The 21,620-nt window shown below is 57.9% G+C and overlaps 7 protein-coding genes across 7 annotated transcripts; 4 read left to right on the forward strand and 3 right to left on the reverse strand.

The window, feature by feature from the left end:
- Nucleotides 1–220: 220 nt before the first annotated feature.
- Nucleotides 221–1,945, forward strand: CcaverHIS019_0206910 (uncharacterized protein; the record flags this gene model as incomplete). The annotated part of the gene is made up of 1 exon (XM_060597731.1): nucleotides 221–1,945. The coding sequence occupies one exon, from the start codon at nucleotides 221–223 to the stop codon at nucleotides 1,943–1,945; it is 1,725 nt and encodes a 574-aa protein (XP_060454595.1).
- A 1,056-nt stretch (nucleotides 1,946–3,001) lies between these two features.
- CcaverHIS019_0206920 (uncharacterized protein) lies at nucleotides 3,002–4,648 on the forward strand (the record flags this gene model as incomplete). The annotated part of the gene is made up of 1 exon (XM_060597732.1): nucleotides 3,002–4,648. The coding sequence occupies one exon, from the start codon at nucleotides 3,002–3,004 to the stop codon at nucleotides 4,646–4,648; it is 1,647 nt and encodes a 548-aa protein (XP_060454596.1).
- Nucleotides 4,649–5,723: 1,075 nt separating this feature from the next.
- Nucleotides 5,724–7,420, reverse strand: RPT1 (uncharacterized protein; the record flags this gene model as incomplete). Its single annotated transcript, XM_060597733.1, has 6 exons — nucleotides 5,724–6,434; nucleotides 6,467–6,801; nucleotides 6,937–7,138; nucleotides 7,241–7,317; nucleotides 7,352–7,365; nucleotides 7,407–7,420. The coding sequence occupies 6 exons, from the start codon at nucleotides 7,418–7,420 to the stop codon at nucleotides 5,724–5,726; spliced, it is 1,353 nt and encodes a 450-aa protein (XP_060454597.1).
- Nucleotides 7,421–7,678: 258 nt separating this feature from the next.
- Nucleotides 7,679–9,919, reverse strand: ATM1 (uncharacterized protein; the record flags this gene model as incomplete). Its single annotated transcript, XM_060597735.1, has 5 exons — nucleotides 7,679–8,682; nucleotides 8,718–9,151; nucleotides 9,192–9,378; nucleotides 9,411–9,713; nucleotides 9,763–9,919. 5 exons carry the CDS (start codon nucleotides 9,917–9,919, stop codon nucleotides 7,679–7,681), a joined length of 2,085 nt encoding a protein of 694 aa, XP_060454598.1.
- Nucleotides 9,920–10,994: 1,075 nt separating this feature from the next.
- CcaverHIS019_0206950 (uncharacterized protein) lies at nucleotides 10,995–14,016 on the forward strand (the record flags this gene model as incomplete). The annotated part of the gene is made up of 9 exons (XM_060597736.1): nucleotides 10,995–11,284; nucleotides 11,323–11,386; nucleotides 11,445–11,573; nucleotides 11,620–12,196; nucleotides 12,230–12,314; nucleotides 12,349–12,643; nucleotides 12,679–12,940; nucleotides 12,976–13,900; nucleotides 13,935–14,016. 9 exons carry the CDS (start codon nucleotides 10,995–10,997, stop codon nucleotides 14,014–14,016), a joined length of 2,709 nt encoding a protein of 902 aa, XP_060454599.1.
- Nucleotides 14,017–14,095: 79 nt separating this feature from the next.
- TRM5 (uncharacterized protein) lies at nucleotides 14,096–15,644 on the reverse strand (the record flags this gene model as incomplete). Its single annotated transcript, XM_060597737.1, has 3 exons — nucleotides 14,096–14,890; nucleotides 15,002–15,177; nucleotides 15,212–15,644. The coding sequence occupies 3 exons, from the start codon at nucleotides 15,642–15,644 to the stop codon at nucleotides 14,096–14,098; spliced, it is 1,404 nt and encodes a 467-aa protein (XP_060454600.1).
- Nucleotides 15,645–19,188: 3,544 nt separating this feature from the next.
- Nucleotides 19,189–21,217, forward strand: CcaverHIS019_0206970 (uncharacterized protein; the record flags this gene model as incomplete). The annotated part of the gene is made up of 2 exons (XM_060597738.1): nucleotides 19,189–19,233; nucleotides 19,274–21,217. 2 exons carry the CDS (start codon nucleotides 19,189–19,191, stop codon nucleotides 21,215–21,217), a joined length of 1,989 nt encoding a protein of 662 aa, XP_060454601.1.
- Between the last annotated feature and the right edge of the window lie 403 nt (nucleotides 21,218–21,620).

Genomic DNA, 21,620 nt, shown 5'->3' on the forward strand with positions numbered 1-21,620 from the left:
ATCAATGCATACTGTACTCGGCACTTTGCTAGCATTTACTATGTAACTAGGTAGAAGGGAGGGCGCGCATACACATGTTTGCATGTGAGTCACGGGTGGAGGGCCTCCACCAGTGACGCAGCGGCGGCGATGATTTGAGACTGAGATTGGTGGAATTGTTTTCGTCATCGCTCCATCATCAACGAGGCTCATCCCACCGAGCTCTGTAACACTGGACGCGATGCTGCGTCCCGTTTCGACAAGCCGCCTCGCCGTACGGCGTGGCGCTCTGCGTCCTCTCGTCGCCGGATCAGTCCGCGCAGCCTCCAGCCTTCCGCAAAAACCCATCCCCATGCCCCCCGACATGCCGCGCGAGGACTACGCCGAACCAGCGGCCTACACTGTAAACTTGATTGGCCGCACAATCAAATACATAATTTACGGCACCCTCGGCCTTGGTGTAACAGCCTACCTCGGCTTTGAGGGAATGCACGCCTACGTCGAGCGTGTATGCCTCGCCCCTCCCTCTCACGCCTTAGAAGGAGACGAATACGCATGGGCCGACGAGAACCAATCCTGGACCGGCGGTGCAAAGGGGGGTACAGACCGGCGCTTGGGCTGGAAGGGCCGGCACGCTCTCCGTGGCGCCTGGATCTGCTGGGAATGGGGAGCCGGTGATTCGGGTGGAACGATTTCTCGTCATCCCGAGTTCCGAAAGGGCATGATTGGGAGTTCGGTCAACCGCGTCGACCGGGGCTACGAGCTGGCCGACGAATATATCGATGCGGCGATTCGAGTGGCAGAACAGAAAGGCATCACCTTTCCCCCCAACCTCCCCGGATTACGTGAGCCTGGTCCAGCCGGACTGAAGGCGTCCCAAGCCGATGATACCGCGCTCGATCTCCTGTCGCTCAAGGCTGGCGTGCTTGAGCGTATGGGAGTCGATACGCTCGACCACGCGCGCGAGTTGTATGCCCGTGTTGCGACCGCTTATTTGCGCGACGTGGGGGGTCCTGTCCGCGCTGCCAGGGCTATGCGACTCGCTCATAAGCTTGGTGATCTGGCGCAGCGCGCAGGAGAGCCCGAGGAGGCATGGGCGTGGTGGACGTGGGGACTTGAGCGGGCCGATATGGCGCTTCCAGCGGTCCCGAAGGCCGTCAAGAGCAGCAAGAGCATGAGCAAGCAGAGCAAGGCTTGGTGGTCATTTGGAAGCTCCCCGGCTTCTCCCACTGCCACTCCGGACCCCACCCCATCCGCGTCCGCCACTCCGGCTCCCACCCTGCCAGCGCCAGTCCTTCGCGCCGCCGTGTCGATCCTCGTCTCGGCATCGGCGGCGTCCGCACAGGCCGGTGCGCTCCCCACCGCTGCGGCCGTCCAAGACACCGCCCTCGACCTCCTTCCATCAGTCAAGCCCTCCATCCCCGGACCTGGACAGGGCGCCTCGGGCCTTCAATCGCTATGGCAAGCCCAGCGTCGCGCCCTCTTAACCCTCCACTCCGCGAGCGTGAAGCACGCCCAAGGAGTCGTGGGATACCCGCTCGAGATGTCCGCCCAATCGGCCGACGAGAGCGAAGTCGTCCTCGCAATCCTCAACCCTACCCTCCCCACTGCACTCTCCCAACCCCGCGAGAACCCCTGCATTCAACCCGCGAAACGCCTCGTCCGCGATACGTTGACCACTGGCGCCGAGGCCTACTTCACCGAAGCGGCTCTATTGGAACGCTCGGCAGCTGGTAAAGAGAAATCCGAGGCGCTGCACAGGCTCGAACACGCCGCCGAGAGCTATGAGCGTGCGATGACACTTTCGGCGGCCGAGGAGGGACAGACCCCAGCTGCTGGGTTTGGGGAGGAAGACGCGATTGGGAGGGGAGACGAGTGGACGCGGTACTGGAAGGGATATGTGCGGGTGCGAGATAGGATGTTGCAGCTTATTGAGGAGGGCGCCGAGCCGACCAAGCATGCGTAGTGGCATAGTGGCCTGTAGTTTCCAATGCATCTCATCTCCATGCTACATGCTCATGCAATGCATCTCATCTCCATGTTACATGCTGCATGCTTGATGATGTTGAATGCTATGCACAGCCAAAATAACCACCATACCTCATCAGAATCCCGTTTCTCTACCGTGTACGCGGAGTACTGGTGCGTTTCAGCAGGAACAACTTGGTGTATAACATCCTGAGGTGGGGTCGAACGCGCGACTTGTAGCGCGTAGGGAAAGGGAAGGAAGGAAGGGAGGGGAGGGAAGGGAAGGGAAGGAAGGGGAGGGGAGGGGAGGGGAGGGAGAAGCGCGCCGCGCTACCGCTGCACTAGCGCTCCTTCCGTTCCTGCGCCTATGGCTTGCCTCTAAATTGCGCGCAAGTGGGATATGGGATATCCGGGTACCTTTGTTGGTGGCGACGAGCCAAATGGTGACACCCGGCCAGACTGTTTGTGGAGGTATGATGTGAGCATACCATCAAGAAGGAGAGGGGGAGAGAGGCAAGGGTATGTTGTACGTTGTACTTGGACAAGAAACATGAATAGGGGGCGGTGCTAAACGGTCGGGAATGAGCGTGTATCGTCCCGTGACTCCTCCCAACTAATTCATCATACATCATAACCTTCCCCACAACAAGCATTGATGACTGATTCTGATATCGCGACACGTCGACGCGCTCTTCTTCTTTTGTTGACACAGCCTCGACAACCACTTACATGCCCCACTTGCATGCCCCACTGTCATGCCCCACTTTCATACCCCAGATCTTCACACACAGCCACTGCGCACGGACACATGTCCTTGCAGAGGTGCGGTGGGGTTATGCATTACCTCGGCTTCTGGATAGGGCCGAGAAGGGATATAACAACAACTGACAGATGATGGATGGCATCTCATCTGTCCACTCTACTGTCGTCGCACTAATCGACACAGGGCACAAGTGACCCAAGACACAAGGCAACAGACACGCTCTCACTCTCACTCTCTTACTGAACACCAGTCCTCCTCACCTCCCCCTCACCCTCGCCCCAACCCCCCACCATGCCAATCACTCCCGACGAGTTCCTCACCAACCAATTCGACGATGCCTTCGCAGCGGCCGTCCGCGAACACCATGACGACAAAGATACCCCCAACTACGACGAAGCCCATCTCTCGCTCGACGAGATGGCCTCAATCCCGGGCCTTCCCATCACCACCTACCACCTTCCCGAAGGCACTTACGCTGAGAGCACTACATCTCCCACCCTTCGCGTATCCATCATCGATGCCTTCCACAAAGCCATTGGCGACAAGAACACGGAATTGGTCCAAGCCATGGTCCAGCGCGGCATAGTCTCACCCGACGTCCCCGACATTAACGGCAAGACGCCTCTCGCCGACGCTGTGCGCGCCGAGAATCTGTTCATGGCAAAACTCCTGCTCGACCTCGGGGCCGACGTGAATCTTCCCGAACAGCGGCGGACTCGCCTCCCACTGTGGCGGGAGAAGAAATACTCCTCGTGTCCCCCAGAATTGAACCGCACCCCACTCATGTTGTGTGCCGAGGGTGGTCACCTGGCCATGCTCCGACTCCTCATGGATGCTGAGGCTGATGATTCAGTTATAGCCCCAGACGGACAGATTGCGCTTCGACTGGCCTCCGCTGCGGGGCATAGGAACCTAGTTGACGCTCTCCCTTCTCGGCGAGGAGGTGAATGGCGGCGTTGGAAACACCATAGCGAAAAGGCCGTGCATCACGCCAAGATGACCGGATACGGCATCTACATCTTCGTCAAGTTCTTCGCCTGGTCACTCCCTAAGTTTTTCATCTGGGACCTACCCAAACCTCTAGCCAAAGCTATTGGCCGCAGCTTGATGGACACGGGCCAGGCGTTGGGAAGACTCGGGGTCAAGATTGGGCGCGAGATGATTCGCTTGCCACACCACTTGAAGGTGGCGGGGGAGCACTTGCTTGTAGGGCTTAAGCGTTTACCGGACGCCCTAGTTAGGGCGGGGACGGCGCTCGCCGCCCTCCTCAAGAAGCTCTCGCTGGCGGTGTGGCAGATGATCAAGGCCACTCCACACTGGGTTGGCAAGCAGGTCAAGGCGGCGGCCAAGGCAGGGCGGTGGTGTGGACGTAAGATCGCTGCGGCTCCGGGGGCCATGTGGCGCACATCCAAGGCGTTCGCGAAATGGACGAAGAGGCGGGCCAAGGACATGGCGGCGTTTATGCTTGATATCGGGCGCTGGCTCTGGCGATGTATCCGCGCCATTCCCTCCGCTCTCGTGATTGTTGGGAACTGGCTCAAGACGTCCACCACAGCGATCGGACGCGCTTTAACTAGCCTCCTCGCTCAACCTATTGCCCTTCTCCATACCGCCGCCATGGCTGTTATTTCGCTCATCAGCCGTGCGAGAAACGTCACCTTCCGAGACCTGCTCAACGCCTTCACGGCCTTGATTTCCGCCATTATCGACTTGCCGAGGCAGATTTGGGGTGCTCTCCGCGCCCTGCACAAGGTCGCTCTCGAGGTCGTCGAAAAGGTGTTTGGAGGTGTTGGGGTCATAGTTTACTGGATTGTATGGCTCATCGTCCAGGCAGCCATCTTCGTGCCCCGCAAACTTGGGGTCATTCTCCTTGTGGCTGGCAGCTCGATCAAGAAGGGCGCGCACGAGGTGGCCGTGTTGATCAACCCCAAGTTCTAGATAGATGATAGATTAGTTAAGAGTAATGTTAATTGTCACGGTCTTCTTTCTTTGGATGCAGTTAGAGCAGAGTCTAGGCCAATGGTCTCATCCCGCATGAAATGATAGTACACTGCAACGCTACAGACGCTTATGCCGACGCCTTCTTGGCGGCAGCAACGGCCTTCTGGGTGCCCTGCGAAGCGTACTTGGCGTTGCGGCGGAACTGTGGGTGGAGAGCGACGTGTCGTGTGTGAGTGGGTTGGTGGTAGGCGTCAAGGGGTTGGGCGTTAATGGCGTGGGGCAGGTGGGGGAGGGGTAGGTCGACAGAACGGGGGGTTCGTGAATGTGTTGGGCAAGAGGACGCGGGTAGGTGGATTGAGTAGGAGTGAATCGAAGAGCGCAAGTCAGCATACATTCCTCTCGAGAGGTCGCAGTACACACCTTCGGGTCAACGCCCTTGAGCGACTTGTACGAGTAGCGCTGGCCGGGAACGCGCGTGATGCCGTTACGGTGGGCTGGGGTTAGCGCCTTTGTCCGAGTTGGTTGTTGGCAACATGGCTCGCGCACACTGGATCCGCTGGACGTGTAATGGCACGCAGCACCCCGTCTGAGCCGGACACTGCTGTCCACACCACCGTCCACCTTGTCCACACCACCGTCCACTTGTCCACACCCTCTCCATCCCCTCTCCCCTCCCCTATCCTCCTTCACCCATCTCCTATCGCGATATTCTGCCGATACTCACCCTTGCGGGTCTGGTTGTGCCTGCCGTCAGCATTATCCCGTGCATGCTCCAGATTACTGCTACTCACGCGGTGTGGTTCTTGGACTTGGCCATTTTTGCGGGTTCGTTGACGGACAGAGAGACCAGAGCCAGCGTTGCCATACTGACTCTACCAACCTCGAATTCGACACTCCTTCGGCGATTTGACGGAGTTTTGAATAGAACATTTTTCAACCAGTGTGGCAGAACACCACGTGGCACGACAAGCAAGATCGGTGCCTGACGACTGGTGCCTCCACTCGCTCTATCCAATGCTGCCTCCCTCCTCTCTACGCTCCTCATGCACTGCTTACATCTTCTATGCATACACTAGTTGTACTGCGCGTACAGGGCGGTACTCGAGAACTTGGTGCCCTGGCGAATGACCTTCTCAACTGCGTCGAGGAAGTCACGCTCCGTCGCAACCTTCCTGCGCGCGCGGATCGCAAACATGCCCGCCTCGGTCGCGACGGCCTTGAGCTCCGCACCCGTCGCGTTAGGGCACAAGCGTGCAATGAGGTCGTAACGAATGTCGCGCTCGACGCTCATGCTCCTGCCGTGAATCTTGAGGATGTGGGCCCGCCCCTCGACGTCCGGCAGGCTGAACTCGACCTTGCGGTCCAGTCGCCCCGGACGCAGCAGCGCAGGGTCAAGCGTGTCAGGACGGTTGGTTGCCATGATGACCTTGATGTTACCACGCGCGTCGAAACCGTCGAGCTGGTTGATGAGCTCCAGCATGGTGCGCTGCACCTCGTTGTCGCCACCTGCGCCGTCGTCGAAGCGCGCACCACCGATCGCGTCCACCTCGTCGAAGAAGATGATACACGCCTTCTTCGACCGCGCCATCTCGAACAGCTCGCGCACCATACGCGCACCCTCACCAATGTACTTCTGCACCAGCTCCGATCCGATGACACGGATAAACGTCGAGTCTGTCCTGTTTGCGACCGCACGCGCACATAGCGTCTTGCCTGTTCCGGGAGGGCCATACAGCAGCACACCCTTTGGAGGCTCGATACCGAGGTTGGCAAAGCGCTCCGGCTGGAGTTAGCACCGCTTGCCGCGTAACTCACTTCCAACAGAGGCAACTCGACGACCTCGCGCAGCTTCTCGATCTGCTCCTTGCAGCCACCGACATCCGCATACGTCACCGACGGGCGCTCCTCGACCTGCATCATAGTCACCGACGGGTCGATCTTGGGTGGCAGGGGAATGAGGATCTTGTAGTTGGTGCGGTCAACACCGACGCGCATCCCTTCCTCAACATCGGTTGGCGACACCTGGTCGCCGAGTCCGACAACAAACTTGGCGACCTGCTTGATCGAGATAACGTAGCGATCGCCTTCTGGGTTGCCCGCGCCGGCGCCGTCCTGAGGGTTGAGAGGAGAGTCCTCGGGTTGTGGGTTCGCTGGGGTTAATCAATCGTGGCACGACCAAAGGAGGTGGGAAGAGGCAAGCGCAACTCAGGCAAGGGCAAGACTGCAGCATGCGTCACTGAGGGAGCATTCTAAGCCAGTACAACTCCCCACACACCGTTACTCACTGGCACGGATAATCGTCTGGCAGCGCGCAACCTGCAACGGATGCTCGCCCTGGCGCTGCTTGTCGGCCATCGTGTCCCAGAGGTTGGCAGGAGCAAGACCAGTATCCGACTCCTTGACACCCATCTTCTCGTCTACGCGCTTCTGGATCTCCTTGAGCTCCTTCTCGATGTTCTTGAGCGCGATAGAGTAAGGTCCCTGACCCTGCGCGTGTTAGTGGGTTACTGGTGGAATGCAACTGCAGCGCGCAAGAGTAGCAAGACATCGAGCCAACACGGAGGGCAAGATAAAGAGAGAGAGACTCACATATGTCTTGAGAATCTGGATGTCCGACTCATCGAGCGCGACAATCTTGTCCTCCTTCTCGTCGTGCTTGCGCTCGTCTGGGGTCAGCTCCGTCAGGTCGTGCAGCCGTACACTTCTCCCAGTCCCTGTCTGTCAGCTGTTGTTTCGATGGGGTCAGCGGACTCACGCTTTCGGTGGCATGTTGGGTTGTGAGGTGTGGTTGAAGAGAGAGGAAGAGTTGTTGTGACCTGCGGTGATCACTCAGCCAACGCCAGTCCCAATCCCAATCGCTGGCGTCAGTCAACGATGACAAGTCGCGCCACTGGATCACGTGCTGGATTTATTTAACCCTCCCCTTATCCAAGGTGGAGGTCGTCCATCTCATCCCAACTCCAGTCACATCAACAAACATTCGGCCCAAACCCAATCCAATGCATACATGCAGACGTTTCCCTAGCTCTACTTGGTCACCTCCTTGGCCGCGTCCGTGAGCACCTCGGGGTCACTCTCGTACACCTCCACCTCCTCCTTGATGCTCTCCGTGAGCTGTGCCTGCCACAGGTTGTAGTAGACGCCACCAGTAATCTGGAGGAGCTCCTCGTGCGTACCCTGCTCGACAACGTGGCCCTCCTGGAGCACGATAATGACGTCAGCGTCCGAGATTGTGCGCAGACGATGCGCGATGAACACGCTCGTCTTCTGCCCGTCCACAAGAGTCGCGTTGATGTTGCGCATAATCTCTGTCTCGGTGTACACATCGAGAGCCGAGGTAGCCTCGTCGAAGAAGTTGATGGGCGCATCCTTGAGCAGTAGACGGGCGACAGCGACACGCTGCTTCTCGCCACCCGAGATCATCAGGCCGCGCTCACCGACCTTGGTCGCGTACCCATCTGGAAGGCGAGCGATCGTCTTGTCAAGCTGTGCCTTACGCGCCGCCTCCAGCACCTCCTCCTTGGTCGCGTCAAGACGACCGTACTGAATGTTGTGCAAAATGTCCTTGTGGAACAGGGGCGTGTCCTGAGGGACGACGCCGATAGAGCGACGGAGCGACTCTAGCGAAACGTCCTCGATGTCCTGCCCGTCAATAAGGATGCGACCCGACTGCGGGTCGTAGAATCGGAAGAGGAGGCGGAAGACGGTCGATTTGCCGCAACCCGACGGGCCGACCAGCGCAACCTTCTTGCCAGCGGGGATCGTCAGGCTCAGGTTCTGGAGAATCGGGCGGTCGGGGTGGTAGCCAAAGTTGACGTTCTCGAAGCGGATCTCACCGCCCCGCAGGTGGAGCGCCTTGGCAGTCGGCTTGTCGTGCACCAGAGGCTCGACGTTCTGGAGGTTAAACATGACCTCCATGTCGATCAGGCTCTGGCGCAGCTCGCGGTAAACCGTACCGAGGAAGTTGAGTGGAAGCGAGAGCTGGAAGACGAGCTGGTTGACAAGCACGAGGTCGCCAATAGTCATGGTGCCTGGGGTCAGGTCAGGCAAGTCCAGTCCAACTCACCGTTGATAATCCCCTGCGCGCCGAGCAGCATCATCATCGTCAGCGCTGATGAGAAAACAATGTTTTGCCCCGAATTGAGGAACGCAAGTGAAGTAGCGATCTTAACCGACGCGTTCTCGTACGTTTTGAGCGTCTCGTCGTACTGCTTGATCTCATATTTCTCGTTGTTAAACTCCTTGACCGCCTCGTAATTGATCAACGAGTCGACGGCTATCGTTGCGCCCTTGTTGTCGGCCGCGTTCGCCTGCTTTCGGAACTGAGTGCGCCACGCGGTCGTGCGGACCGTGAACCAGGTGTACAGGAGCATAGTGAAGGCCGTGACGCCCGCGAACGTGTAGCCAAACTTGTACGTGAGGATGCCGCACACCATCGAGATCTCGAGGGCCGTGGGGATAACATGGAAGACGATGGACGAGAGGATGAACGAGATACCCCTCGGCGTCAGTACTGGCCAGCTCAGAGTTAAAAGCTCACTTGGTGCCGCGGTCGATTGCGCGCGTAAGGCCGCCAGTCTGGCGCTCGAGGTGGAACTTCATGTCCATGTTGAGAAGGTGACCGAACGTCTCGCGAGCGACCTTGCGGATTGTGCCCTGGGCGACGGTTGCAAACACGGCATTACGCGTCTCACCAAAGACGGTTGCGAAGATACGCGCAAGGCCGTCTGTCGTCAGTTGGGAACAGGGGTGGACTCACAGCCGGCGATCGATGCACCCGCGACAACCAACAAACTGGTGTCGCTAGTGATAGGAATGTTGAGACCATCGACGATGGCCTTGAAGAAGAACGGTACCTGGACATTTAAGACCTTGCCCGCGACCAGCAGAGTGAGCGCGGCGATCACTCTGACTTTGACTTTGTTGTTGCCTTTAGGCCAGACGTTTGTCGCGAGCTGCCGCAGAATTCGCCAGTCCGTGATGGCCTGCTTCTTCTCGGAAACCTTGCCTGTTGCCACATCCGGGTTGACGTTTGATGCAGCCGAGGGCTTTGGCGCGGGTGCTGCTGTGTTCTCAGCCGTCGGAGTATTCTGGCGCGGCTCGGCGCGTACTGCCGACGACGTGAAGGATGCCAGGAGTGAGGACCGAGACGACGAGGGGACGATCGCTCGTGTTCGCGCATGTGGGAGTGGTTGCAAGGATAATGGTGGGCGCGCCTTGGACGCGATGGAACGCGATGGTCCGGCAAGGGCCCCGAGTGGCGCGCATCTTGCTTGTCGCGCGACAACTCGCCAACCTGCGAGGCCGCTCATGCTGACAGATGTAGCGGGCGAGACAGGATGTGTTATCGCGGTGCGGCAGATATTAGGAGGGAGCTGGAACCGTACACGAATGGAGGAGGAGGGGATGGTTGAGGGAAGAGGGTGATTGTTGTCGTGGTCGTCATTCACAGTCCAATCCTCCCAACGATGGTGTCATGCATATTCCCCCATCAGTCTCATGTCAACTTTGGCTGAGATCCTCGGTGATCCGTTTGTCTCGGATGGCACGTGGCAAATATTTACCTGATTACACGCGACAGAATGGACTTTGCGATATAGTCCGTGAGTGATTGATGGAGATTGAGCGAAAAGCCCGTTTATGCAATTGTGCAGGTTTTGCGGGAGTTACCGCGTGCGGGGGTAGGAGGCCATGCCATAGGAAGTTGACCATGTGGACCGGGTGGGCGGAGTGGTTGATCGATACCCAGGTCGGGCATTCGGCAGTACTCCAACCGGGTGAGAGTCGTCTCCTCCTTCCCCCCCCCGCCTCATCCCCTCCCCTAGTTGGTCCCACTTTGGACTGCCTCTCCCTAACCCACTCGCCGAGCAGCATACATCCCACAAACTAGCCCGTGTCTCTTCCGACACTCTATTCAATCCATCCTATCCTCATCCTCACCCTCACCCTCACCCTCACCGTCATCCTCATCCTCATCCTCATCCTCATCGCATCCCAATCCCGCCCAATTCCAACAAACTAGTCTTGCTCGTCGGACATCACATCCACATCAATCGCCAGGTCTTGTGACAAGCGCCCTTCAGCCCATCCCATCCTCTTCCCCTCTGTCCCTTCCCTCTCATCTCATCTGCTGCTTGAGACTAGGCCCAACGCCACCGCCATAGCCGCCATTGGCCCCTCAGAACAACCGTAGACCATGAAGAGGTCATGGAACAGTAGTCAAGCTCAACAGTTGTTCACAAAGCTCCAGCAACAACAGCACAAGCAGCAGCAGCAAGCAGCAGCGGTCGCAGCATCCAACTCCAACCCCAACCCCAACAGCACAGACTCGTCGTGGCTCAACATGTCAAACCACCCATACGCCTCTGCGTATTCCAACCTTCCCTCCTCATCCCTCCTCATGGGCCAGGGCCCGCAGTCGAACCCAGGCGGCGGCAGCCAGACGGATTCCAAGCGGCCCCGGAGTAACAAGGACGATGATGACGATGACGACGACGATGAAAGCGACGAGAGCGACGACGACGCCGCGGCCAAACTCGCCGCGCAGGCAGCCAAGCCGAACCGCAAGATTGTGAAAGGACCAGATGGCAAGCCCAAGGTCAAACTCACCCGCGGTTCGCGCGCGTGCATAGCGTATGCAGAGGCAAGCTGGATGGATGGCTAACAGGCAGCTGTCGCAAGATCAAGATGCGTTGTATCCCAGACGACTCGAGCGGCCCCAACGGGCCGTGCAAGGTGAGCCAACCCATGTTGCCCCGCACGAGCCGGCGGCAGTGACTGACCGCCTCCACAGCGCTGCAAATCAGGCGGGCACGAGTGCATCTTTGAAGAGTCGAACCGCGGTAAGCGCAGCACGCGCAAGAATGAGGCTCTCGCAGCCAAGATTAACAAGATGGAAACGGCGCTCAAGGGCATTGGTGGAGTATGTCTCGCCGGCGACTGCGTGATGTGAGCTTGCTAACGTTCAGGCACTGGGCAGCCTGGATGCCTCGGCACTCAATTCCTTCTCGCAGGCGCTCCATGCGTCCACGAGCGATCCCGAGGTCATCTCTCTCATCTCGTCACACGCATCGCAGGCAGGACCGAGCCTTTCGTCCAGCCGCAGCTTCGGATACGGGCACGAGGGCGAGAGACGTGGCCCAGACGAATCCACCACCGGCAGCCATCTCCCCCCTCTTTCTCCACGACTGCATTCACTGCCGGACAACGTTCTCTCCCCGCTGGGTCTCCTGGCGGAGGCCAGTCTCCAAAACACTGATCCGGCAAAGAAGCACACTACCTTCTCCCGCAATGGCAATGTCCCAGTGCGCCCATCACCGCTGAGCCTTGGTGTGTCGGCCAAACTAGGACAGAACGGATCGAACCAGCGCCTCACGACGAGCGATGTGCGTGGGCACGGGCCAGAGGTTGGCGTCGCGGCGTCCAACTACTTCAAACCCGGTAACCTGTCCATGCATCCGGGCGGTGATGAGCGTCTCCCTGAGCTCCTCAATCTCATCACTCGTGAGGAGATCGCCGAGCTGTTCCAGATATTCTTCAACCACAGTGAGTGCTGCTTTGGTTACGTTAGCTGAAAAGCAGTGTCTTTACACGTGCCTCTCCTGTACCGCGACTTCCACACGCCCGACCTCGTCTTGCAACGCAGCCAGTTTCTCTGCACAGTGTAGGTATCGGCTGGTTGCGCTGCTAACACACAGTATCTGCGCCATCGCAGCGCGTTATTACACGAAGCGGGATGTGCACCACAATCTGTCCATTTACGCAAAGCGCCTCGCGTTTGAGGTCCCCTCGCGAGGATACAAGAGCGTTGAGGTGTGCCAGGCGTACCTGCTGCTTTCGATGTGGACGCTCGGGCCAGAGAAGACGTTCGAGCAGGACCGGACCTGGTTGATGCTGGGCATGGCGATCCGCATGGCGACCGACTTGAACTTACATCGCAAGTCGATCATGTCGGGCTTGGATACGAAGGAGGGCCGGGAGCGAGACCTCGAGGTGAGCTTGGTTGTGGCGATGTTAGCTGACTCCAGATCGTCAACCGAGAGCGCTGCTGGCTCATGTGTTTCGTGCTCGACCGGTCTGTCTCAGCGCAGATGGGCAAGCCATATACGTTGCGCGAGGATTACATTATCCGCGGCGCGTGCGAGAAGTCGTGGCACCAGCAGAGGTTCGCGCTGCCGTCTGACCACGCGTTGGCCGCGTACGTTGTGCTTCAGCAGATCATGAGCAGGGCCATCGACACGATTTACTCCTCCACAACGACGATTTCGGGATTGCGAGATGACTGTGACTGTGAGTTCGAATCTCAGTACCGAAGCTGACATCAGACATGCTTGTTGTCCGCTCGGCGCATGAGGAATTGCGACGATGGCTGTCTGAATGGAACCGCGGGCCGCAGCCTGACGGGCACGTCGAGTACGACTCTCGCGCGCAGTTCTACTACGCATACTCGTCGCTCGTGCTCTATTCGTTCGGCTTGGAGAACGCGCTCGAGCGGTCCAAAATGGACATCTCGTTCTTCCTCACGAATGTGTACGAGGCCGCATCGCGTGTGTGCACAGTCGTCAAGAACCACTTCCTCGAACGAAGCTACCTGCCGTACCTACCCGACACGAACTTTGTTATGTGCAGCTACGCGCTGCTGTCGCTGCTTAAGCTCCTCAAGCCAGAACTGAGGAACTACCACGACTCGGAGGAGGCGATTTTCAAGCTTGTGACCGAGGTTGCGGACATCCTGGAGAACTGCGCGGTCGACTCGTCTCACCAGCCTGCGATCTACTCGGCGTTCATCCGCGAGATTGTGCGCAAGACACGCGAGAACCGCCGTGGGCCGAGCGCGCACCCCTCGCGCGCGGTCAGCAGGGCGGGCTCGCCGGGGCCGAACGGCACGGGCGAGTCGGGCCAGATGTTCGACCCGGCGCTCCTGCACGAGGTGACGTGGCCGCACGGCGACGTTCTCGGCGGTGAGACACACTTCGCATTCATACCGCAGGGCGGCGACATGATGATCATGCCGTCTGCAGCGGGCCCAAGTGAAAGCGTGCAGAACTCGCCGTCTGCGACGTTCGGCGGCGCTTACCAGTCCCAGACCACGCCGCAGGCATCCAACGGCTGGGCTGAGTACCTGCCTACGTTTATGAGTGCGGACGCGTTCGACGGATGGGATGGGAGCATGCTCCTTCCCGGCTTCGGGAGAGGGCAGATGACATTGGCCGGCGGGCTGGTGCACTCGCAGTTCGGGAGCGGTATCATGTGAGTTGAGAAGACTCTGTAAAACTGACAGCAGTACACCTCTAGGGCGCAGTCCCGCCGCGTCGCGGGCGGCTTCCCGTGCGGCGAGCCGCGCACAGTCGCCTGTGGGCAAGTAGGAATGGTCTTGATTTTTGATACGCGGAGCGGCTTGTACGAGTACGTGTACAACATAGGGTTGATGCATCTATGCAGCTGTCACGCGTACGCGACCGCCTCGGGTAGTCGGAAAGTGAGGCAGTACATGTCCTTGTTTGGCGCGACGCGGCGCACGGCATGAAGGTGGAAGTCATCCATGTCTGGCGACACCGAGTGGCCAAGGTATCCGGTTGCGCGCTCGCAGATATCGGCGCTGGCGGTCTCGGGCTCGAGTTCGCGCGTGAAGCAGTGTACGTGGATGAGGGGGAGCGGCGTGGTCCTGTCGTAGCCTGGCTGGGAGAGGAGGGGGGTGAATGAGCCCATGTACGCATCGAGGAACTCGAGCGCCGAGTCGGGGAGGTTCATGACGTAGTGGTCGATCGTCTGGGGGGCTGCTGGCTCCTCCTTTTCTTCCTCCTTGACCAGTTCCGGCAACCCAGCGGACTCCCGCTCCTCCTTCTCCTTCTTGGCCTGCACTCTGGCAGCCCGCTGCGCTTTCTCCCACGCGCGGTTTCTCACCGCTTCGCTCCGCGTGAACGGCTTGGTCCATGCTTCCAGGGGAGCGCGGCGGATGAAAGCGCGCGCGTCATCCTCTGTTATCCGCAGTCTGGGCTCGACCTTGTTCCGCGCCTGGTTCTCACGCATCCACTTGACGCTCTCGGGGTTAAGGTCGTTTGCCAACACGTACGCGCCCTTCTTGGCTGCTGGCACCGCAAAGGGCCCAACGCCCGCCATCGCGTCCGCCACGACTTGGCCGGGCGTAAAGTGGGAGAGGAGGCGTTCGTGCTCGGTGTGCAGGCGCGAGTTCCAGTACACCTTGGAGAAGTCGAAGGTGAAGGAGCAACCGGACTCGTGCTGCTGTTAGCGGCCGATGGAGATGCAGGGCAGCTGTGATCGTGAACGTCAGCTGCCCAGGAGCTTAAAGCAAGCACGCTGGCAAGAGTTCCCCGTCTGCGAGCGACTCACCGTAGATACCACAAAGTCATCCTTGCCCGCGATCACCTCCATGTCAAAGTATCGGAACTGCGCGTGGATGCTGTTGAGCTTGTTGACGACGGTGGTGACACTCGACACCTTGTCGACTATCACCTGCCCAATGATATGCTTGTACGGCAACCATTCGTCACGCAGGTTAACGTGTGCTGGGTTCAGCTCGGTGGCAGTGTTTTGGTTTACCAAGATGTCCTGTCTGCGTGAAAGAGGAAGGCGGGTCCTCGCCATCCAAGTTGGGCAGAATAGACGTAAGCACGTCGTGTACGCTCCAGTAATCGTAATCCAGGTCGATGTTGTAGCTGCCAAATTGGGCTCCAATACCCTCGAGGTACTCTTTCGTCTGCTTGGGCAATTGAGTTGGGTCGGAGACGCGGAGGAGGACGCGCCGGGCCTCAGGCTCATCAGGGTTGACCAGCACGCTCTTGACCTTGGCGATGTCCACCAGCTGTCCCCTCAACATTGGGTGTTTCAGAACGGCTCCAACCGAGCCGGCAGGTATGCGTGCCGTAACGACTGGGACCGAGAGCCCGAACTTGGACTTGTCGAGGTTCCTCATTCCTTGGTGCTGCGGGGGCCGGAGGTCGCGCAAGGACGGGGAAGGGGCGGGTTGCGACATTGTGCTGAATCGATACAGGGAGATAGATGGATAGGGGATCGGTCTAGCGTAGAGAGGTAGAGGCCGTGTAAGAGTGCGTAGTGCCAGTGCGCGGGCGCTGCGCATGGGTTGTGAGGTGTTGTTGAGTTGCCGAACAGACTTTCGTTGGAATGGGTTGGTGCCTGACGTCACGTGACTCGAATGGCCATCGACTCAATCTGGTGACGATTGCCATCATCTGGTAGCTGGCAGGCCGCAGGTTGCATGTATTGAGAGTGGGAATTTATAGAAAGTCGAAGTAGACATTGTGTTGGAGGTAAACGAGGGGTGGCTGAGAAACCCAGAGGGCGAGGAAGACTGATGGATGTTGCGAGGTCACTTTGAGTATAAACCCCCATCCTACTTCGTACTTGACCAGCTATAGTGGCTCCACGGTTAAGTCAGCTTCATGGTCACCTTCCCTCACCCTTCTCATGAGGTTCCCCATAAAACATCTCCATGTTAATTTTTGTGCATCTCTCGTTCTCTATCATACGCTCTTCATTATCCTCTCCTTCCCTCCCCCTCTCCAAACCAGACCAACCTCTAATACTCCGCACAAAGCCACTTGCTCCCCCTGCACTCCTCTCCACTGTCCCATGTTACCACCACACTCTCCTCCGCCTTCCTCCCTCTACCAGGTTTCTTTCTCCTCGTTGCTTGCTCCATGAACGCCACTCCCCAGCTGTCTAGCTCAAGCCCACCCTCAACGAGCTCTTCAATTGAAAGCTCCTCCGAACAGCGGCAAGCAGGCCCACCATCGACTAGCTATTTAATTCCAATCTCTTCCGAACAGCCTCCTCAAGCCGTTATATCGTGTCTTTGAATTCCTGGGCAAAGGGACTTACGCGAGGTACGATGGCACGTCTTTGCCAGGGCTGACCAACAGTGTATATCGAGGGACCGCGACCTGACGCTCAACAACAAGAATACGGCTGGGCAATTAAAATCTTTCACAAGAAAGATGATGTCAGCTTTCGAAACGAAATAGAAATCCTTGGCCAAGATGAGAGTGATCAGAGCCAACTCAAGAAGCCATCACGCCGAGTAGCACACCCATCATTTTTTTGGAACTGGGAACTGGTGGGGACCTGTTTTCTCTTATCAGTGAGTATTTCAAACCTGGACAACAAGAGTTGACCTTTCAACGCTGTTGCCATCGCTTTCTGGGCTCTGGGGATAGTCCTGTGGAATCTGCTTACCGGCTGTAAGTCTAGAGGGGTCTCAAGCACAATGGGATCCGCTTTGTGAAAAGCGCAGGACTGCACCCTCTGATTGGTAGGCTGGTGTTGCAACTTAATGCTAACAAAGATGCCTGTGAGACCATTATCCGACTGGAAAGAGAAACGGTGGGATGTTAAGTCAAGACAGGACTGCCGCAAGGGCTCAATTCTTGACTGGCGATCTTTCTGGTTGAGCCTTGTCTCGGGACTTGTGTGATACTCGGTCAAGCCCCTCGCGTAGTCTTCTCCGGTATCATGAGCTAACGCTTTATACGCTATTGAGAGTACCTATAGCCTCGCCGTAGTGCCATGCACAGAGTCCTCATTGCTCGTAAGGAGGGCACCGGCTTTAGAAAGGAGCTGTGGGGTTGAAACTCAACTGCAACGATGTTAGCACTAGGGTACGGCGTCTTACGCCATGTAGTGACAACCGTCTCTCACATACACGGCGACGCAGAGGGGCCAAGTGCGTATCCCCTTTCTCCCTTCGAGTATATTTGTGTGCCAGCATATAGTATCCCATCGCTCTCCCTCCTCGTCTCCATCTCCTCTTCTATTCCAGCCTCGTTTCGCTGCAATTGCGGTCTCTCACCATTTGGGTGAAGGCTCCCCCACAGTATCCTGCTATACCCATTATCAACCGCAGCCATGGGAGGATCTCGATGTCATTAACGTCTTCACAACGATGACTGTGGGTCACTGGGTTACGTGGCGACCGATGTCAGTCTCCAATGTGCATATGAGAAGCCGAGGACGGCAATATCCTGCTGTAGCTTCGGAGCTTCGGCGGATGATCACGCCAGCGTGCTGCGCCATGAGTTTGCTCAAGCCACACTTCCATGCCCGTGCCGACGGGCGCTCAGTCGGCGGTGGTCTAACGTCAAGGCTTCTGTCATCCTCTCGCTCGGTAACGGGGCGACTTGACAGGTGTCATCGCTCGCGCCGGTTCAGATACACTGCATTTGTTTGTTCGCCACTCCGTCTCCTTCTCTTCGATTCTACGTTGTCCTAGTGGCGACCCCACTTGTAGTAGGCAGCGCCAGTGATGGCCGCCAAGCCGACGCCATAGATCTTGGCTACTATCAGCGCCGTCATTGTCCTGCCTACCGTTCTTAATGTTCTCAGCCTTCTTGGCATCGCTCGGACCGCTCTTGTTCGGCATGTTGCTGTTGAGGCGGATCCGTGGCCGGATAGCGCGGAGATGGGGTGTGATACGAGATACGCGGGGAAGCATGTTGTTGTTGTTGTTGTTGTTGGATTGATCTGGTTAAGATGTGAGGACTGGTGGCGACAACACCTGAATATGACTGCTCTTATAAATGCTCGTATGAATGCCAGCTGGTGAGAACCATTACATCAGTTCGCCTCACCGAGGGTAACAATGCCGCCGAGTTGTGATTAAGTGGGGTGAGAACATGCCGTAGTGAGGATGGCACGGCACGCTCACCGAGTGGATCACTTCGGACTGCGTAGGCGTGATGTCATGTTCGTCACGAGGTCGCGCCGTTCCCATGAGTACTGTACCTCCGAGCATACCCTCAAGTGTTGCGGTCCCCTCGGTATGTGTTCGGACAATGGAAGAGTTTACAAGGTGGTAATGGTGGGGCTAACAACCAACCCGGGTGGAGTGACTTTGGGTCGGTCATTCCTGCACGTGCATGTGCACATGTCATGCCTCGGTCTTTTATCCTTGACTCAACCTCTCAACATGACCATTCCTCTGTCGCTCAGTCTCTGTGAATTGAATCTGACTCTACACCGACAAACGAAACGTGCATAAATGCATAGGAGCATGGTGATAGGCACAAGGCCATCCCGCTCCAAGCCTGGTCGTGAGACCAATCACGGCCATCCGATACCGAGACACGGCCAAGATAAGCCAGCCGAGGCCGTGCAGCTAAGGTCAGGCAGGCGGCATCTTACATCCCTGCACACTCGGTCCACGGGTCGAGACTTGGCGGATGGGCGGGGTAGGTATGCCGTGCAAGGATTCCAGAAACGGAGAGCCGCTTGGCCACATGGCCACGGTACTGATAACACTGAGACTTACACACTATCAGCGGGTAATGTGAGATAGCTCTCCTGTCGTGGCTCTACTGTCTTGGAAGCGCCCGGACGATCACGGGTCTCGCGTATCGTGCCATCTCGGAGCGCCGCTAGTGATAGATGGAGCTGGGATGGAGACTTGGTTCGGCTTGGGAGACCCGACGTTAACCCGACCCAGTCTTGACGAGATAACGAGCGGTTCCAGGCCGTACTTAAGACTGACTGCCTGATATTCTCCGCCACACGCACATCCAAAGATGACAACAGCTATCCTCCCCCAAGGCGCGGGGTACGGCGTCGTGGTACGTCCTCAACCGTCGCAGCTGACGTAGCTGACGCCAGATCGGCATGGGTCTCTTCTTCAGCGCATTCATCGTCCTCATCACCAAAGTTCAAGCCCGCTACACGCGCTGGCAACCCAGTTCGGCAGAGGAGTTCAACTCTGCCTCGCGTTCCGTCCCGCCCGGCCTCATAGCGGCCGGAATCGTATCGGCGTGGACGTGGGCCGCAACCCTCCTACAGTCCTCGGCAACAGCGTACAAGTTCGGTATCTCTGGTCCGTGGTGGTACGCTGCCGGTGCGACGGTTCAAGTACTCCTATTCGCCATGTTGGCCGCCAAGCTCAAGCTGAACGCCCCTTACTGCCACACCTTTCTCGAGATTGTTTATGCGCGCTGGGGCAAGGTCGCCCACATCGTGTTCCTGTTCTTCGGGCTCGCAACCAACATCATCGTCTCGACTATGCTCATCCTCGGCGGTAGCGCTACCGTCACCGACCTTACGGGGATGAACACTATTGCTGCGTGTTTCCTCATCCCTTCTGGTGTGGCGATTTACGTGCTTATCGGCGGGATGCGCGCGACCCTCATCGCCGACTTTACGCATACCCTCGTGTTGTACTGTATCCTGGCGGCTTTCGCACTGGTCGTGTACGCGACGAGCGATATCATTGGCTCTCCAGCCCGGATGTGGGAGCTTCTCCACAAGGCTGCGGAGAACCACCCGATCAAGGACAACGCGGGTGGAAGCTACCTCACCCTCCGGTCTAAGAGCGGCCTCATCTTTGGTGTCATGAACATTGTCGGCAACTTTGGCACCGTCTTCAACGACCAGGCGTACTGGCAGCGCGCGATTGCCTCGCAACCCCAGACAAGCGTCAAGGCTTTCATCTGGGGCGGCTTAGCGTGGTTCGGCATCCCGTGCACCATCGCTACTTCGCTCGGTCTCGCGGCAGTCGTGCTCGCCTGGGGCCCACAGCAGCTCATCACGCTCTCCCCAGCCGAAGTTGGCGCTGGCCTGCCGGCGGTCAAGGCAGTTGGTGCGCTGATGGGCAAGAGTGGCGCGACGGCCATGCTCATCCTCCTCTTCTTGGCCGTTACGTCTGCCGCTAGCGCTGAGCAAATCGCTGTCTCCAGCCTCCTCACATATGACGTGTACGGGACGTACATCAACAAGCGGCCAACGGAGAGGCAGATCCTCGTCGCCTCGCACTGCGCCATTGTAGGATATGCGCTGTTCATGGGTGCGATCGCGACGGGATTCTACTACATTGGCATCAGCATGGGATACCTCTACCAGCTAATGGGGTGTATTATCGGAAGCGCGGTCGTCCCCGTTGCCTGCTGCGTTAGCTGGCGGCGTGCGAATGGAAGCGCAGCAGTGGCCGGCGCTGTGCTCGGCTTCGTCGCTGGTGTGGCTGGATGGTTGGGTCTCACGGCCCACATGTACGGCACGATCAACGTCGAGACGACATTCACCGACTACCCCATGCTCACGGGCAACCTCCTCTCCATCGGTGTTGGTGGTATTGTCACTGTCGTGGGGTCGATGATCTGGCCGGCCGATTTCGACTGGGAGATCACGCGTGCGATCAACGCCGACGCGGGGCGCAAGGCAGCGAAACTCACCGAGGATCCGATTTCGGAAAACAGTTCCGTCACCGAGGTCCGCCTCCCTTCGTCCGGTGAGAAGAAGGACAGCGTCGACGGAACGATCGCCGACACGGAGGCGCAGAATATATCCGATGACGCGTCGTTGCGTAAAGCGTTCCGACTTGCAGCCTACTCAGCCCTCAGCCTCACCTTCATCCTCCTCTTCGCTGTTCCCATGCCCCAGTTTTTCACATCGTACATCTATACTCAGGCAGGCTTTACTGCATGGGTGTGTATCGTGATGATGTGGCTGTTTGCGGGCATGATCGCAGTCGGTCTATACCCGCTCTACGAGGCGCGGGAAGGGCTGGCAAGTGTTTGTCGGGGGATCTACCGCGACCTGCGGAGGAAGTAGGGGTGGGAAGTGGCAAGTGGCAAGTGGCAGGTGGGAAGGGGCAAGGAGGGATCGCGTAGGGATCAATCTTGCAGAAGCTCACCCAGTTAATTGAATCACCAGCTGCGAGCGCGTCTTGAGTATTTTCAAAAGTGTGGGAGGAATATGATAGAAATGTAGGACCGTACGTCACTTTTAAACATTCGTGATGAGTTGTGGCTGATGGCTGACAAGAACTTGGTAATTGAATGGCTGAAGTTGTGTTTATCCGTCATCCACGCGTCTGCTCGATGGGGACCGAGAAGCGGTTCCCAGCACTGATGACGACGTGTTCGCTCCTCATCGTTCCCCATCGTTGCTTCTCGCTCTCTGTGTACTACCCCTCAGCGATCTTGGATGGAAATTGAGCACTTATTGATTACGG

The sequence above is a fragment of the Cutaneotrichosporon cavernicola genome (genome assembly GCF_030864355.1).
Source record: "Cutaneotrichosporon cavernicola HIS019 DNA, chromosome: 2".
Lineage (NCBI taxonomy): Eukaryota > Fungi > Basidiomycota > Tremellomycetes > Trichosporonales > Trichosporonaceae > Cutaneotrichosporon > Cutaneotrichosporon cavernicola.